Source organism: Drosophila tropicalis, unplaced genomic scaffold, assembly GCF_018151085.1.
Source record: "Drosophila tropicalis isolate 14030-0801.00 unplaced genomic scaffold, ASM1815108v1 contig_845, whole genome shotgun sequence".
NCBI classification, from domain to species: domain Eukaryota; kingdom Metazoa; phylum Arthropoda; class Insecta; order Diptera; family Drosophilidae; genus Drosophila; species Drosophila tropicalis.
The window spans coordinates 2959826-2975923 of NW_027173338.1; the positions used below are offsets into that span (position 1 = coordinate 2959826).

The 16098-nt window shown below is 44.0% G+C and overlaps 1 protein-coding gene across 1 annotated transcript; it reads right to left on the minus strand.

Moving 5' to 3' along the window:
• Window positions 1-6437: 6437 nt before the first annotated feature.
• LOC137581501 (uncharacterized) lies at window positions 6438-15862 on the minus strand. The gene is made up of 2 exons (XM_068295763.1): window positions 15568-15862; window positions 6438-7723 (listed from the first exon to the last, which is right to left on the minus strand). The coding sequence occupies exon 2, from the start codon at window positions 7693-7695 to the stop codon at window positions 6799-6801; it is 897 nt and encodes a 298-aa protein (XP_068151864.1). The 5' UTR covers window positions 7696-7723; window positions 15568-15862; the 3' UTR covers window positions 6438-6798.
• Window positions 15863-16098: the final 236 nt, after the last annotated feature.

A 16098-nucleotide genomic window follows, 5' to 3' on the forward strand; every position in this document is an offset into this window, starting at 1 on the left:
ATGCATGTACATGTATACATATATCCTAAACGCTAGAAATGAAAACTAATGATTTTCACTGCACTGGAACCAATATGGGAGTTAAACACGCAAACGAAGGCACTCGGAGTTGCCTTTCAAGTGAAATGAAATGATAATTCTATTAACCATCAAACAAATGAAACTCCACCGAGACTTTCACATAAGAGTTATGGAAAAATTTTATACATAAAGAAAAAGCTAAGGGTATTTCAAAGTCGATATTAGTTTAGAGGTCACAATTTTTGACTTCCACCTAAGGTTTTTCCTGCTGTCCGGCGTGAATATGACAAATAAGTTTGGTTGTACGTATTTCTTAAGTTTTTTGTGCGCAATGCGCAGTTGAAAATTTACAAGCTATAAAATTTTAGAATTCATAAAATTAGAAAAAGCGACAATAAACCAAATTCACTTAACTTCAATTAAGACATAAAGAAGACCAAAAAGCCTTGAAACTTTTAAAAGGTAACCGACTATGCCGTTTTTTCAATTTAAATAGATTTCGATAAGAATAAGGGCGACAGTTTAGGAAATATTTATTCGAACCAATTTACAAGACTTTCAAAGCAGTAATGTGCAATTCTCATGGTCTCAATTTTATATATGGTTTGTAGAGCTTGTAAAATATTTAGCATACTTTACAGAGCTCTTAGATGAAACTGGTATTGGAGCTTATAAAATTCCCCTTTAAGAATAAGAAAACTATATTTAATTAAGAGGTACGAGAAATTTTTTTTTATAAGGGTATCAAATTTCAAGTATCGATTATAGAAACTGGAGTTTAATTTATAAACAAATATATACATAATAATATTTTATAGAAAGTTCTACCAAAGTTCTAAGATACGTAGACGGAATAAGGATAGGGGTAACCTAAAAAGTATCTATGTAGAAAAGAACTTCCATTCTCTTTATGAGAAATCGCTTCTTGATATTTATTTAGAATAGTTCCGAATGGTAAATTCTGAAAGCCTTTGCTTGCGTGTGAAGCTTTCAGATTTGTTCCGGTGTGCCGTACGAAGTGAAAATCATTAGTTTTCATTTGTGGCGTTTAGCATGTGTGTAGAGTGTATCGCGTGTGTATGTGCGTCTGTGCCATGCAAATTCTAGGGGGAGTGTATGTAAAGGATACCAAGCATGTTGGCAATTGTAACTCAATTTGCAAATTTTGTGGGCTTTGACGGCTTTCAGCTAGTAGAAAGACCAGGAATTTTTAAAGAAAACCCTTAGAACAAGAAAGATAAAGTTATAATTCGATTACAACTCTTTTAATTAACGACCAAATCCTACTCAAAGTGGTCTTTAATAACTCTGGTAACAGTTTCCTATTTGGACGTACATACATATGTGATTTGCATTTTTCGCCCGTTTTATTTTATTTTCCGTTTTTACATAAGCCGCTCACATTGTGGCTAACTGGAGCCTGACAATTAAAATTTAATTAAATCGCATGCACTTTTAACCTTCGCCCTGAACCTTTACCTGCGTTTTAATTACAATATGTTTATATGCGGTTTACGTGACTTCATGAATATAAAAGGAAAGAAAATAAACGTATTTGACATTACATGGAGTTTGGTTTTGACTATTGTTTGATATAGAAAATTATAGAGAATAAAGGAAAAATATGTAAATTTTCTTTGAACAATTTTCCCTAATTTTCTCAATATTCATTTATTTCATTGGTAAGAGATAAAAATGGTTTCTTAAGAAAACAAAATTTTTTTCATGAATTTCAAACTGTTTTAAATTTGTGTGACCTTTAGGAAATTTTGCATTTATAAATAAAGAGAAAGTAAATGTTGACTAACATAAATGTATTTAGTGATTTATTAAAGATCAACTTAAGGCCTTAAAATAAAAAAAAACTTTTTGTTATTTAAAATACACTTATTATCGGTTATCGGCGGTAGAGTAGCAAAGTTATCGGCCATCGACGTTATCGGCTATCGTATTTGCTATCGCCCCCCAGTGGCGCGCTCTATCAGCTGTTAGGCACAACCACATGCGCGGCAAACTGAAATATTTTGAATGTTAACGTTTTATATATATATTTATATATGTATATTTAATCTTATCTAGAAACGTGTGTGTAAGTTTTTCTTCCATTGTCATTAAGACTAAACGTGGTTTTTATTATTTTCTCTATTATATTGGCCTGCTTTCGTAGACGACGATTTTATTTTTTTTATTGGTAGCGGCAATTTGGCATTGTTTGTTTTCTTTCGGTTTCCCTTTTTGTGGCTATCACATTGGGCGCGAAAAAAGAACTAAATGAAATGAATTTCTTTCCACTGTATTGACATTTTTATGCTCTACTAAATAAACAGATTTTGCCATTACATATTACATAATTAGTTGTTACTATAGTACAACAACTTAAAATAGAAATTTAAATTATATGCAGATGTGTTTGGTTTTCGATTCAAAAGCCTTTTTGTTATCAGTATAAAATGTACCCTGCTCAATTTTGAAAAAATTAAACATCCTCTTTTGAAAGTGTACAAAATGTGCAACGAAAGATAAGCCGAATTGGCGCCAGTGAATAGGTTGTTAAGGAAATTTCGATTGGCATTTGTAATTAAACGCTTGGCTCTTAATGTCGTTTGTTGGCAACACCTTTAGTACAGACATTAAGTTATCCTCGCTAGAAGTAAATGAGGAGGGTTGTTTTTTTTTTTACTTTTAGGTTGCCAAACTTTAAGTTAAAGTATTGTAATATGTTTAAACTTAATAACGGATAGTTAGAGCTTATGGTTTCTTTTGGTTCTTCTTACTTAAGTAAACAAAATTAGACCAGTATACTATTTTAAATCTGTCGCAGTTTCTATTTTTATTTCAATTTCAATTTCTATCATTGTGAATATATAATTTTGGCAAACTTCGGCAAAAATCGGTTCATGATTTGAAAATACGTTAAATTGAGATTTAGTTAAGATATATAGCACTGATGTATGTTTCCTGACAAGGTTTATGATATACATATCTAAAGTGGATTAGCAGACAACTTTTAGTGCTTTTACCAAAACCATCATAAAATTATACAAAGTCCTCTTTCATGATATTGCTTGTTTCTAACCAAAACGAATTGGGAATTTCGAATCTAAAATTTGATTTTGTTGATTTAAAAGTTTTGCTCCATCTTAATAAATGCTTTAAGTCTAGGCCTCAATCCGCTTATGACTTTTCGTGATTTTAGGGCCATTGGTTTTAAGTATTCAACTCTGCCTATGACAACTTTGTAATGAGTCAGATTAGATAAACATTCATTGTGTTCGGGAGTTGGCTTGGACCTGTCAGTTTTTCTATTCAATTATACATATGTTTTCACGTTTTGAATACCAAATTCACTTATCATTCATTCAACACAAAAGTCATTCTAACCACTAATCATGACCTGTGGTTATGGTACACTGTCCATGGTTGCCTCCTGCCACATGCCATCGAAAATTCCAACTTCGCCTGTGCAGTAATTTCCAACTGCCTGTCTGTGTGTGTGTGTGTGTGTGCATTTGGTCAAAACAAAACCATGGCGACCGACAAAACCAAACTGCAACCAAATTTCATAGCCCACAATGCCCCTTGTCAAATTATGAAAATGTTGGAATATTTCTGATATATCTGACACTTGAAATGATTTCGTTTTTTTCCCCTCCCTGCGCTGCCCTACCATAATCCGCCTTTTTGCTAAAGCTATTCTAATTGCTCAATCAAAAAACGTATGCAATTCCATGGGGGTGAATCAAGCTGATGCTTCAAACGCAGACTTTAACTTTTCGAATATATATACATAGATGTATGTATATAAAATGTGAAGGAAACTAACGGAAGTGTTTGGCGGTATTTTTTCCCAAAAGGACGAGGAAAGCGAAAAAGAAATTTGTGGGTAAAGAAAATGAACGAATGAAAGTGATTGCCACAAGCAACAGCAAAAGACAACAATGCCAAAACTTTGGCTGCCCTTGTGGCAGAAGAGATGGCGGGGACAGGGCTTACCAAGGAGGCGAAGCAGTGGCATTTGCCATGAAGGGGAGTTCCCCCCCTCAACTTAACGGAAACGGAAGCGCATTGAGCAAAGTTGCAGTTGCAGTTGTTGTTGCCTTTTGTTTTGCCTTGTCTTGGCCAAGCTCAGCTTCTCGAACCGGCAAAGCAATTTAAGTTAAACAAGAGCTCAACGCCCACTACCTTTGGCCGACCCCCCAGGGCCCCTTGCCTGTCATGGTCCACAGCCACAAGCACAATGTAAATGTCAAATATTTTTCAAAATCCTTCGCTGCAAGTAAGTGTATATATGTATACAAATATATACGTATTATCGTCAACCGGATTTGTTGCAGGGCACTTTTCAAAAATTGTTTTTCCTGATTGACTTAAAGTTTTGACAGCGTGTCGCATGGCTAAGTCGTTGAGCGAAATTTTCGATTCAGTTAGGGAAAATTCCAATTAGTAAAAAGCTAAGCGGAAGTTTATAAATTATGCAATCGATTTGCTACGAAGTTCAATAATTAGTCAGACTTTTATTTAATAAGGAATATATAGATTTTTTTTAAAGAACAGATGCTTAAATTTGTGTATTTGAAAACTAATTTAAGTTTACAATCAAAGAAAGAAGCAGCAAGGTTTTAGTTTATAAAGGGATCTATACTCTTAGACTAGACTAGACGAAATCATTTTATTTCGTTTTGTGTACTTAATAAGAGGGTTGTTAAAGCTAAGCTAAAATGTTCAAATTTATTGAAAGGACCTTTCCCCAAAAAGGATCAAAGTTTTAATATTAAACCAGTTGAGAATCTTTAAACAGGTTTAACTAAAAATGAGAATGCTCGTGTTTTATCTTTAATTTGACTTGGCTAAATATGATACCAGATTTTTTGCTTCTTTGTCTTTGAGTTTAGGATATTGCTGCTTTATTACTTTGAAACTGGGTGAAAAATCATTTAGAAATTGTTTCATAACCGAATAATTTAGTTGTTTTCACCATGGAATTGACTTACATAACTTTTGCTTGTTTCCTAGAATTTTGTAACTTTTCTGATTAAATTGATGAATAATTCAATTGGTTCTTTAATCGTTTCTGTCTAGCAGCTCAAGGCGAATTGCCATTAAGTTGCAAAAGTTTTCCAATATATGTATTTTGAAAGGATTCTGTGTAGTTGTAGTTTACGTTATCTGCTGTTCGGTTATTTTTTTCATCGATTGGAATTTCTTGTGTAAGAATTTTGTACCAGCCTTTTTCAACTTTGGCTTCAGCTACGATAATTATTATGTAAATTGCTTAAAAATGCACCGCAGGTAAACCCTAAGGATTCACTTTGCTCTCATCTGCCCAGCTCCTCGTCTCCGTCTGCGTCTCGCCGGGCAGCCGTTGCGCTGCATTAAGCTTGATTGCATTAAGTTTGCTTTCGTCTATGTCTACAGTGGAGGCAGCGGCTGAGATGGTGGTCTGTGGACGTCGGCGAATGGAATGAAGACTTCGCCACTCTGGGGTAGAGAGAAGGGCAGTTCTCCTAGTTCCTTAGCAAGTTAAGCCGTGTTCACATTCCCTTCTTCTGCTTTAATCTATGCACTTTGAATTTCTTAGCGTGCATTCCGTATTAGCCAAATTTTCGCATGCTTCGTTGCATGCCTCTCGGTTTGCTTACGAGCAGAAGGAGCTCTAGGTGAAGGTGGGAGAGAGTGTGGGAGAGATGAGGACAAATGGGGTCCCAATTGATTGAACTATGTTTATTGCCGCACAGTGGGAAAGATTCTTTTCATTGCATAGCTTATGACTTTTATATATTTTCTTCTAAATTTAATAATTTGATTTAGTTTGTTTTGAGCAAAAAGGAAAATGGGTTTTAATTGTCTATTTTGCATTCCGCTAACTAAACTAACTTATTTAAAATTACTTTAAATAATAATGCTCTTCATATTTTATCTTTTCTGAATAAAAAAAATATCTAAAGAGACATTCAGCAAAATCTTCTTCCATAGTTTGCTTGACGCCATTGTTGAATTGCCCAGGTTCATCTTGGAAAATTTGCCATGTTCCGCTTGACAGGATATCGATGACTTGTCTTACCCCCAACCTCATCTCCGATGCCAGACATCGTGACTGTTTCGTACACTGTTTACGTTGTTTGTCCTCTCAGGGTGGCTCTGGACAGGAACTCTTGTATTTAATCTTTAGAGATTTTGGCGCATTTTGCCATATTATGGTTATGACTTTGGTTTCCGTTTGCCTTCTTGGCTCGTTCGCTTGGCAAATAATTAATTGATTTGCTTAAAACTTTGCAACACAATGCATTATGCAGACAGTTTCAATTGAATTTGTTCGTGGGGGGGGCGGAAGGATCCAAATGAAATACAAGGAGTTGGCGGGTGCCAATTTCTTCAGTTTGTGGTGAGCGAGTGGTGAATTAAAACGCACGAGAAACTTCGGTTAACTAAATGTAGGTTTTATTATTTATATAATATTCACAGGTAAACCGGCACACACGGAAATGGTTCGGGTTGAAAGTGATTAACAAATCGTAAAAAAATGCAAGAGAACGGGTGTTCGGGTGAAAGGCTCGATTCTTAGTGATGGCGGTGCCCATTGGAAAAAATCAAGTCACTCCTCCTGGTGTGACCGTAGACGCCGAGGATCAAAAAACCCTCCTCACTCCTCACCGCTCACTGCTCTTCGCCGCTCACTGCTGTTCACCCGGTGGCGTGAACATACCGCCCCCCTTGCAACATGTTGCAATTGTCACCCTGGACATATAAAGGATGGGGGACGGCAACGTCCTGGAGCGCCTAGATCCCACAGGAGCCGGAGACGACCCATCCGAACACGGTGCTCTGGGCTGCGGGAGTACCGCTATGACCGGGCACACAGCCTGGTTGGATGACCTCAGGATAGAGGTCTGCCCCGAGCACCACGGATACCGACGCCGGCCGATAGAAGTAGGGGTCGGCCAGGATCAGGGTTGCGAACTTCTCTCGGACCGGCGCCGCCACTTCCCGGATGGGAGTGCGGATGAGCAAGTCCTCTTCGACCCGGAATATAACGTTCCGTCGGAACGTCTTGTCGGACCTCGACTCGAGGACGGCCGTACAGGCTTGGTCGACCCCGACCGTGGTCACAGCTAACCCCAGGGACCGGGCAAAGGAGAGATTGATGCGGCTCTCAGCCGCACACGCATCAAGAAGGACGCGGGTCTCGAAGGATTTCGAGCCATTGCCCAACCGTAGGACTGCGGTGGGCAGGACAGTCGTCGTCCTGGCGTGGAGCAGGGAGGATAACGAAATCTCGGGTGCGCCTTCTGGGGAAGCGGAGCGGTCGGACGATGATCGGGAACGGGGTTGTAGCGGGGGTGCAGCACGACTGGAGGGGGGTGATCGGCTGCGACGCCGGGCGGAGGCACGTCGTCTCGGCGGTTGGTCGGCCATGTGGAGCAGGGTATGGTGCCTTTGCCCGCATCGTCGGCAACCATGGCGAGTCCGACACGCGTCGGATGAATGCTCGTGGGCCAAGCAATTGGGACAATATTTATTGATGAGCACCGCCCGAAGCCGCTTTTCCCCTCGGAGGTTTAGGAAGCGCTGACACTGCCGGAGTGCATGAACCCCCCGACAGACCCGGCATCGGTACACGTTCGTGCCCTGTGGAGCTCGTTTGCTGCGGTGGTGCGGCAGACGCGTGGGGGCCATGTCGCTATGAAAGGGCGAGCTGAATGAACTGTAACGAAAGAAATTACGTATGGGGGAGTGGATTAGTCTATGCACGGGAACGAGAAACATGCACGGAGACGAGGACATTCGGAGGAAACATAGAGGGATTAGGAGTCACGATAAGGTTTTAGACTCAGGACTCCTGCTGTCTTGCAACAGAATGAGCTTCGCTACGGGTCTTCGGATAGACCCACGCGCGGTGGTGACATCAGCCACTCGGACGAGGCCGTCAGCCCCGGGCAGAGTGCGCTCAATTCGCCCTAAGCGCCACTCGTTGGAGGGGAGATGATCTTCGGACACGATCACGAGGTCGCCGGTCTGGATGCTGCGAGTCGGTGATTTCCACTTGTTCCGTTTGTGAAGCTCCTTGAGGTACTCACTCTTCCAGCGGCGGCAGAAAGCCTGCTGGATTGCCTTTAGTCGCTGCCATCGGTTGATCAGCGACATAGGCTCGACCAGAATTTCCGGTTCCGCAATGGCTAAGAGTGGTCCTCCAATCAGGAAATGTCCCGGGCTTAGGGCCAGTAGATCCTCTGGGTCCTCACTCATGGGAGAGATTGGCCTGGAGTTTAGGCACGCTTCGATCCTACACAGGAGAGTGGAAAGTTCCTCGAAGGTGTATTTGACAGTGGACGAGGACTTGTAAAACAGGGTCTTAAAACTTTTGACCCCTGCTTCCCACAGTCCTCCCATGTGGGGCGCGCTTGGCGGAATGAACTGCCAGGATAGGATGTGCTGGGGGAATGCCTTCATTATTTCAAGCTTGGTGGCGTTCAGGAAATCTTTTTCGAGCGCCTTTGAGGCCCCCTACGAAGGTTTTGCCGTTGTCGGAGTAAATGCGCTGTGGACATTGTCTCCGTGCGACAAACCGAGAGAAGGCTGCCAGAAATCTTTCAGTGGTGAGGTCGGAGGTAGCCTCGAGATGGATTGCCTTCGTGCTGAAACACACAAAGACGCAGACATAACCCTTAGTTATGAGACACGCACGCCCGGTGTAATTTTTGATCTCGAACGGCCCTGCGAAATCAATGCCCGTGTGGGTGAAGGGCCTGGAATACGTGATGCGTTCTCGAGGGAGATCACCCATCATCTGGGTCTGTAGTCGTCGACGATGAACGATGCAGACCTTGCACCCCTTGATGTGGGACTTTACCATGTTCTTTATCCGTGGGATCCAGAATTTGGTGCGCAAATACCGCACCATCAGTTGATTGCCGCCATGCAACGTGATGCGGTGGGCGAATGCGACAAGCAGGCGAGTGAAATGAGTACTATATGGGAGGAGAATAGGGTGACGTTCATCATATCGGAGGGACTCAGCGGCCCGGAGTCGTCCGCAGGAGCGGAGTAACCCATGCTGGTCGAGAAATGGGTTCAGATTGAGTAGAGTGCTGGATGATGGCAGGGGTCGCCCTTCGCCCAGGGCCCGTATCTCCGCGAGGTATTCCCGCCGCTGAGAGGTCCGAATCAAGGCGCGCTCGGCGGAAAGAAGTTCGTCATTGGTGAGGCGAACCGTGGAAGGCGTCGAAATCCTCTTGGTGGCGAAGCGTAGGATGTACGCGATGACTCGTAGAGCCCTACCATAATTCGAGAACCGTTCGCTGACGTCCTCGAGTAGCGTGGTCGCGGTGGTGTGGCACTGGACCCGTTGCTCCAGCTGGGTGTCTGGGAGTTCGTTATGGGGAGTTGGCCAATACTCGGGGGCTCTCTGGAGCCAGTCCGGCCCATGCCACCAGAGGCTGCTGGCCGATAGCTCGGCCGCGGAGACTCCACGGCTCGCCAGATCCGCGGGGTTGTCCTCGGAGCGCACATGTGACCAGCTTTGGCCACTAGTGCTTTCGGAGATCCTGGATACGCGATTGGCCACGAAGGTGGACCAACTGCACGGAGGTTTATTGAGCCAAGCCAACACGATGGTAGAGTCGGTCCAAAACTGGGAGGTTGCAGGTCGGATTGGAAGTTCAGGAACGATCGACGCCCAGAGATCGGCTAGCAGAACCGCTCCGCACAACTCTAGCCGAGGCAGCGAGACTGTTTTGACTGGAGCTACACGGGTCTTAGCCGTTAATAAATGGACGTCTACTTGATTGCCGTACCGAACCCGCACATATAGGGCCGCTCCATACGCTTTCTGTGACGCGTCACAGAAGCCATGAAGCTCCCACGAGAGCTTATCGCTGGTGTTTAGCCAACGGGGAATGCGGAGTCGACTGAGGCCTGGGTAATCCTGCAGGAATTCATGCCATTGCTGCAGCAGGAGAGGCGGCAGAGCATCATCCCAGCCCAGTTCGGTAAGCCAGATTTGCTGCATGAATATCTTCGCTCGGATGACAAATGGGGCTAGCCACCCAGCGGGGTCGAAGAGCTTAGCGATATGAGACAGAACCTGCCTCTTGGAGATCGACTCCTTCAAGGGGGGGGTCCGCTGTGGTGAAGAAGAAGACGTCCTCAGCAGCTTGCCATCGAATACCCAAGGTTTTTGCGGTGCTCGCGTCTTCCAGCTCGAGAAAGTCCTCTCGCAGCAGGTGCTCTCTCGGAATGGCTTGAAGTACTTCCTTCTTATTGGAAGTCCACTTCCGAAGCGGGAATCCCGCAGATTGGAGGACCGCTTGAAGCTCTCGTATGGCGAGACGAGCGTCGGCTTCAGTGTGAGCGCCGGCAAGGACATCATCAACATACATGTAGTTCCGAAGGATTTCGCTCGCCTGAGGATACATCGTTTGCACGTCTTGTGCCAGTTGTAAAAGGACTCGGATCGCCAAGAATGGCGCGCAGTTAACCCCAAACGTGACAGTTTGTAACTCGTAATCCTGAATATTGCCGCAGCGGTCTCGGTAGAGGATCCGCTGAAAGGGGGTATGCCTGGGATCGACTCGGATTTGTCGATACATCTGCGTTATGTCGGCATTGAAAACGAATTGAAAGAACCGCCATTTCAGTACCTGAAGCGTGAGGTCGGCCTGAAGAGTAGGACCGGTGTGCAAGACATCGTTGAGGCTGACGCCTTGTGTGGAGGGGCTCGACGCGTTAAATACCACGCGTACCTTAGTGGTGGTGCTATCGGGCTTAAACACCGCATGATGGGGGAGATAGAAGTTTTTCCCATCTTGAGGCGGCGTCACCCGAATCATATGACCCAATTCCTCATATTCTTGAATAATGGCATCGTACTGCGTTTTTAGAACCGGATCCTTGAGAAGGCGTGCCTCATTCCGCAGGAATTGAGCCAGCGCGATCGGTCTTGAGTGGCCCAAGTCAACGCTATTCGGACCTTTGAACGGTAGGGACACAACATATCGGCCGTCCTTTCCCCTTTGGGTGGTCTCCTGGAAGTTCCGCTCGCAGAATGCGTCATCCTCCTTTTCCGGCTTTGCGGGAAGGTCTTCCACCTCCCAAAACTTGGTGAGGAGTACATCAAGCTTTGCTTCGGGACTAACTCGCGTCTGTGCCGCGAAAACGGATCTAGACACCGGGGGGTCAGGAGTGATAGCCCCACACAGAACCCATCCAAAGATGGTTTCTAGCCCGACAAAATCACCAATATCCTTTTTGATCCGTTCTCCGAGGATGTGGGGAAACAGGTCTACACCGATGATCATGTCAATAGGCGCGGGCTTGTTGTAGTACGGGTCAGCCAGGGGGGCGATCGAGGCACTGCGTCGGAACCGTATTAAGGAATGGAGCTGTTGGAATGGCCCCTGACAATTTGGATACGACCAGGGCGGAGACCTCAATCTTGTTCAATCTGTCACACGGGGGAGACAGCATTAGCAGACACACCTTGTCGGCGCAGCCTCCATCACTCTGGCCCATGCCAGTAACCGCGGCGTCTACTGGGTAGAAGGGGGGCTGGACCATGCTGAAGACGCGTTCGGAGAGAAAAGTTGAATCGGCTCCCGAGTCGATCAACGCCCGAATATGATGATCCACACCACGATGGTGCAGAGTGACAATCGCAGTGCCTAAAAGGCCTCTGCCTGGGGTAGATGCAAAATAACTTTGAGCATTTGTGAGCTGGTCGCTCGCGGACGGGCGCTCTGTGACGCTGGATGGTGGGACTTGCGCAGCGGATGGCGAGGGCACGGACACATCACTAGGATGCAACAGCGTATGATGACGTTCCTTGCAGGTATGGCAATTATGCGCACTGGAGCAGCCCTTCACTTGATGACCGCGGGCAAAACAGTTCAGACAAAGTCCCTGCTGTCTAATGGTTTCCAGCCGCCTCTGAACAGGCATATCAAGGAAACTAGGGCAGAGCCGTATTGGGTGATTTTCCCGATGGCACAGCTTGCAAGACGCCGATTTGAGCTGAGCTTTCGCTGGAAACGCTTGGACTTTCATCGTTGCAGAGGATTTGCGGGGGCCAATGGGGATGGCTTGGACACTTGGGGCCGACTTATGTTCGTCGGTGGCATCCAGGACCCGATACCGATCGGTAAGAAATTGGTTCAAATCGGACCACGTTGAGACGACAGTCTTATTGGGCACTGATTGCTCCCACAGGAGGATTGTGGCCTTCGGCAATTTACTAGTGCAGATGGCGATAAGTAGGACATCCCAATTCTCAGTACTAACACCCGAACGCTCAAGTGCGGTAAGACACCCTTGAAACGCGGTCTGCAGCTCTCGCAAGGATTTGCCCGACTCTTGTGCCACCGCGGGAATCTGAAGGAGTTGTCTGGCTTGAGTCATGACCAGCAGACGGCTGTTTTCGTACCGTGCGGTGAGGTTCTCCCACGCGGCCTGGAAACCCTCATTCGTCAGGGGGACTTAGCCACGATGGTTCTCGCTTCCCCTCGCGTCTTGGCGTTCAAGTGATAGAGCTTCTCCACTTGTGACAAATACGGATTGGCGATATAAATGGCGGCGAACAAATCGCGGAATGTGGGCCATGCTAGGCTGTCGCCATCAAATGTCTCTACCTCACACGGAGGAACTCTATGCCCCGGTGGCCCCGACGGAGCGGTTGGCTGACGCCTAAGAGTCGTCATCTGTACCGAGAGCTGTTCGATGCGTTCTCCGAACAACGTCCCGCATCGCACATATGCCGCGTAAGCGGATTCGTGCTTCGCCTTGATGTGGCTTATGTTTGCCAAGCTTTCCTCGTCGGCTTGGATTGTCAAGGCCTTGTGACAACGGGAGTATTCCATCTCGACAGTTGACCAAAGGGATTTGAGCTGCTCTAAGTGCATTTTAATGGAAAACAAGGGCACTTCAGAAGTTAGAGCTTCACTCTCGCGAGCTTCAAACAGAGTCAATGCGTCGCACGCTATAACGAAATCGGAAAGGGACATTCTGGAGTGTTCTCTACGCTGTTGTGATACGGATCGGGTGACGGGAGCGTCAGAACAGTGCGTCACAACAACGTGCGGAATCTGGGTCTGAGTTGAAAGCTTGGAACGACCTTGGTGTTCCCTCGAGTCTTTAACCGAGAATCTGCGACCCTCAGGTAAGCTGGACGAAGACGGACGGGACCTTGGGGATTCGCTGCGGCTGCGAACTGACGAGAACTTGCGCGAAATATCCGTACGCTTCACGGTCACCGGAGTTGTCGGAGGCCGAACCTTCTCCGGAGTTGCAGAGGGAGACGAAAGACTGTTGGACTTCGGCGCAGTCTTGGACGGCTCCGTGGACATACTCAGGGGACGAGCTTACCGACGAACACCGCGTTTGTGCGCGTCCCTTTTTTTTTGTTTTGGAAGTGAGAAGTGGACTGTATGGGGACGCAAGAACTTCCTCACTGTGCACCGCAGGATTGCGGGAGAATTTTCTCGCGTGTGGCTCGGAAACGAAGCCTCTTTAATGGGGATAGATGCGGAATAATATACGAACGCACGAATGCGGATTGAAAATTACCGATGGGAGTACGTATAAAACAAAACACGGATGAAATATATAAACAAAGATGTATAGGATAAAAGGAAAATACGTTTTTATATAAATCTGGATCTGGATATATATGTGTGCGCAGAATAATGGCCGGAAAAAATTGTATATATAATTTATAAATATGGACGGAGATATAAATATGGGCCCGATAGTGCTGGAAAAAATATATATATATGTATTTATTTAGAAATATGGGCGGATATATATATGAGCGCAAAAGGCTGGCCGGAAAAAATATATATATAGTTTTTAAAGCTGAACGGATATATAAATATGGGCCCGATAGTGCTGGAAAAAATTTATATGTGTTTATTTATAAATATGGGCGGATATATATTGAGCGCAAAATACTGGCCGGAAAAAATATATATATAGTTTTTAAATATGAACGGATATATAAATATGGGCCCGATAGTGCTGGAAAAAATTTATATGTGTTTATTTATAAATATGGGCGGATATATATATGAGCGCAAAATACTGGCCGAAAAAAATTATATATATAATTTATAAATATGGACGGATATATAAATATGGGCCCGATAGTGCTGGAAAAAATATATATGTATTTATTTATAAATATGGGCGGATATATATATGAGCGCAAAATACTGGCCGAAAAAATTATATATATAATTTATAAATATGGACGGATATATATATGTGAGCGCAAAAAGTTGGCCGGAAAAATTATATAAATGATTTATAAATATGGACGGATATATAAATGTGGGCACGATAATGCTGGAAAAATATATATGTATTGTTTTATAAATATGGGCGGATATATAATTAGGCGAAAAAAGAGAATCGGAAATAATGTGATTTAAATTTGGCGCGCTTGAGCCGCCTATCGATATCACGACTCGACTCACGTGTCACCACTACTCCGAAAACAGCTGTCGGCCGCTGTTTATATATTTGGTTTTTGATTTTGTTGTTTAATTATGTATGTGAATAATTTTTTTTTTTTTGTGGTTGTGCGGAAAAACCAAGAACAAGTGTTGTGCGGAAAAACAAGCGAGTGTTGTGCGCAAATAAAACAACCGATCAATGCATATGGACAGATGCTTTGATCTATGTGTGTACGTACATGCATAAGTACACAGGTGAGTATAGATATGTATGCACACGCGTTGTTCACAACAACAAAAAAAACGTAAGTAATTGTAATTTAATTGGATGTGGGGTTGTGTTAAATCAATGCGCGACACCGAAATGTATTATGCGTTGTGGATATGTACATATGTATGTGCAATGTATGACTATGTAAGCATATACATATGTATGTATGTACGTATGTAAGCAAGTGCACCGGTATCCAAAGACGCGCGTGAGGAAATTAATTTCGCACCTAATTCGAACGCGCAAGAAATCGCGGTGCATACGTGAAGTGCTATTTAAAAAAAAAAGAATTTTTTTTTTGCCTTTTGTGTCGTGGTAAATGTGCGAAGGGATTGTATGTATATGGATATGTATGTACATATGCGCGTACATCAACAGGTGACGATGTATGTATGTACGTAGATACGCGCGTGTGGAAATAAGTTTGGCATTAAAGATTATTATTCCAACACATAAGAAAACGCGGTGAACACTTTGATTTTTATTTTTCCCTATTTTTTATAACACTTTAATAATTTTTTTTTTTTGTTTTTTAAACTTTTACGCGGATTTGGCAAACAGCTGTGGAAATTACATGTACATGTGAATGCATATGTAAAAAAGGTGGATTTGGACAAGTGCGAGGAAAAAAAAACATAAATGAAAATGGATAATCGTGGAATGTAAAATGAGAACGTTGGACAATCACGCTAAGGATTAGGAACTACCATGAAACCTTGGAACAGGTCAGGTATGTACATACAATATGTAAAAGTGTGTAGGTCGCTATGGAGAAGCGGGAAAACCTCACACTTTTAGTAGTATGTAAATGAAATGAATAATGAAATTTTGTACTTATCAGGAATTCCGCCGATGCAAGCTGGAGGAGCGGAAGGATATCCGGCTCGAAGGACCAATGTTCGTGGGGGGGCGGAAGGATCCAAATGAAATACAAGGAGTTGGCGGGTGCCAATTTCTTCAGTTTGTGGTGAGCGAGTGGTGAATTAAAACGCACGAGAAACTTCGGTTAACTAAATGTAGGTTTTATTATTTATATAATATTCACAGGTAAACCGGCACACACGGAAATGGTTCGGGTTGAAAGTGATTAACAAATCGTAAAAAAATGCAAGAGAACGGGTGTTCGGGTGAAAGGCTCGATTCTTAGTGATGGCGGTGCCCATTGGAAAAAATCAAGTCACTCCTCCTGGTGTGACCGTAGACGCCGAGGATCAAAAAACCCTCCCTCACTCCTCACCGCTCACTGCTCTTCGCCGCTCACTGCTGTTCACCCGGTGGCGTGAACAGAATTCATGTGAATTTTTCATTGGCTTTGCAAAAATATAACATTGGCCTATTGCCAGTTGGAGTTAAGAATTAAGCCAA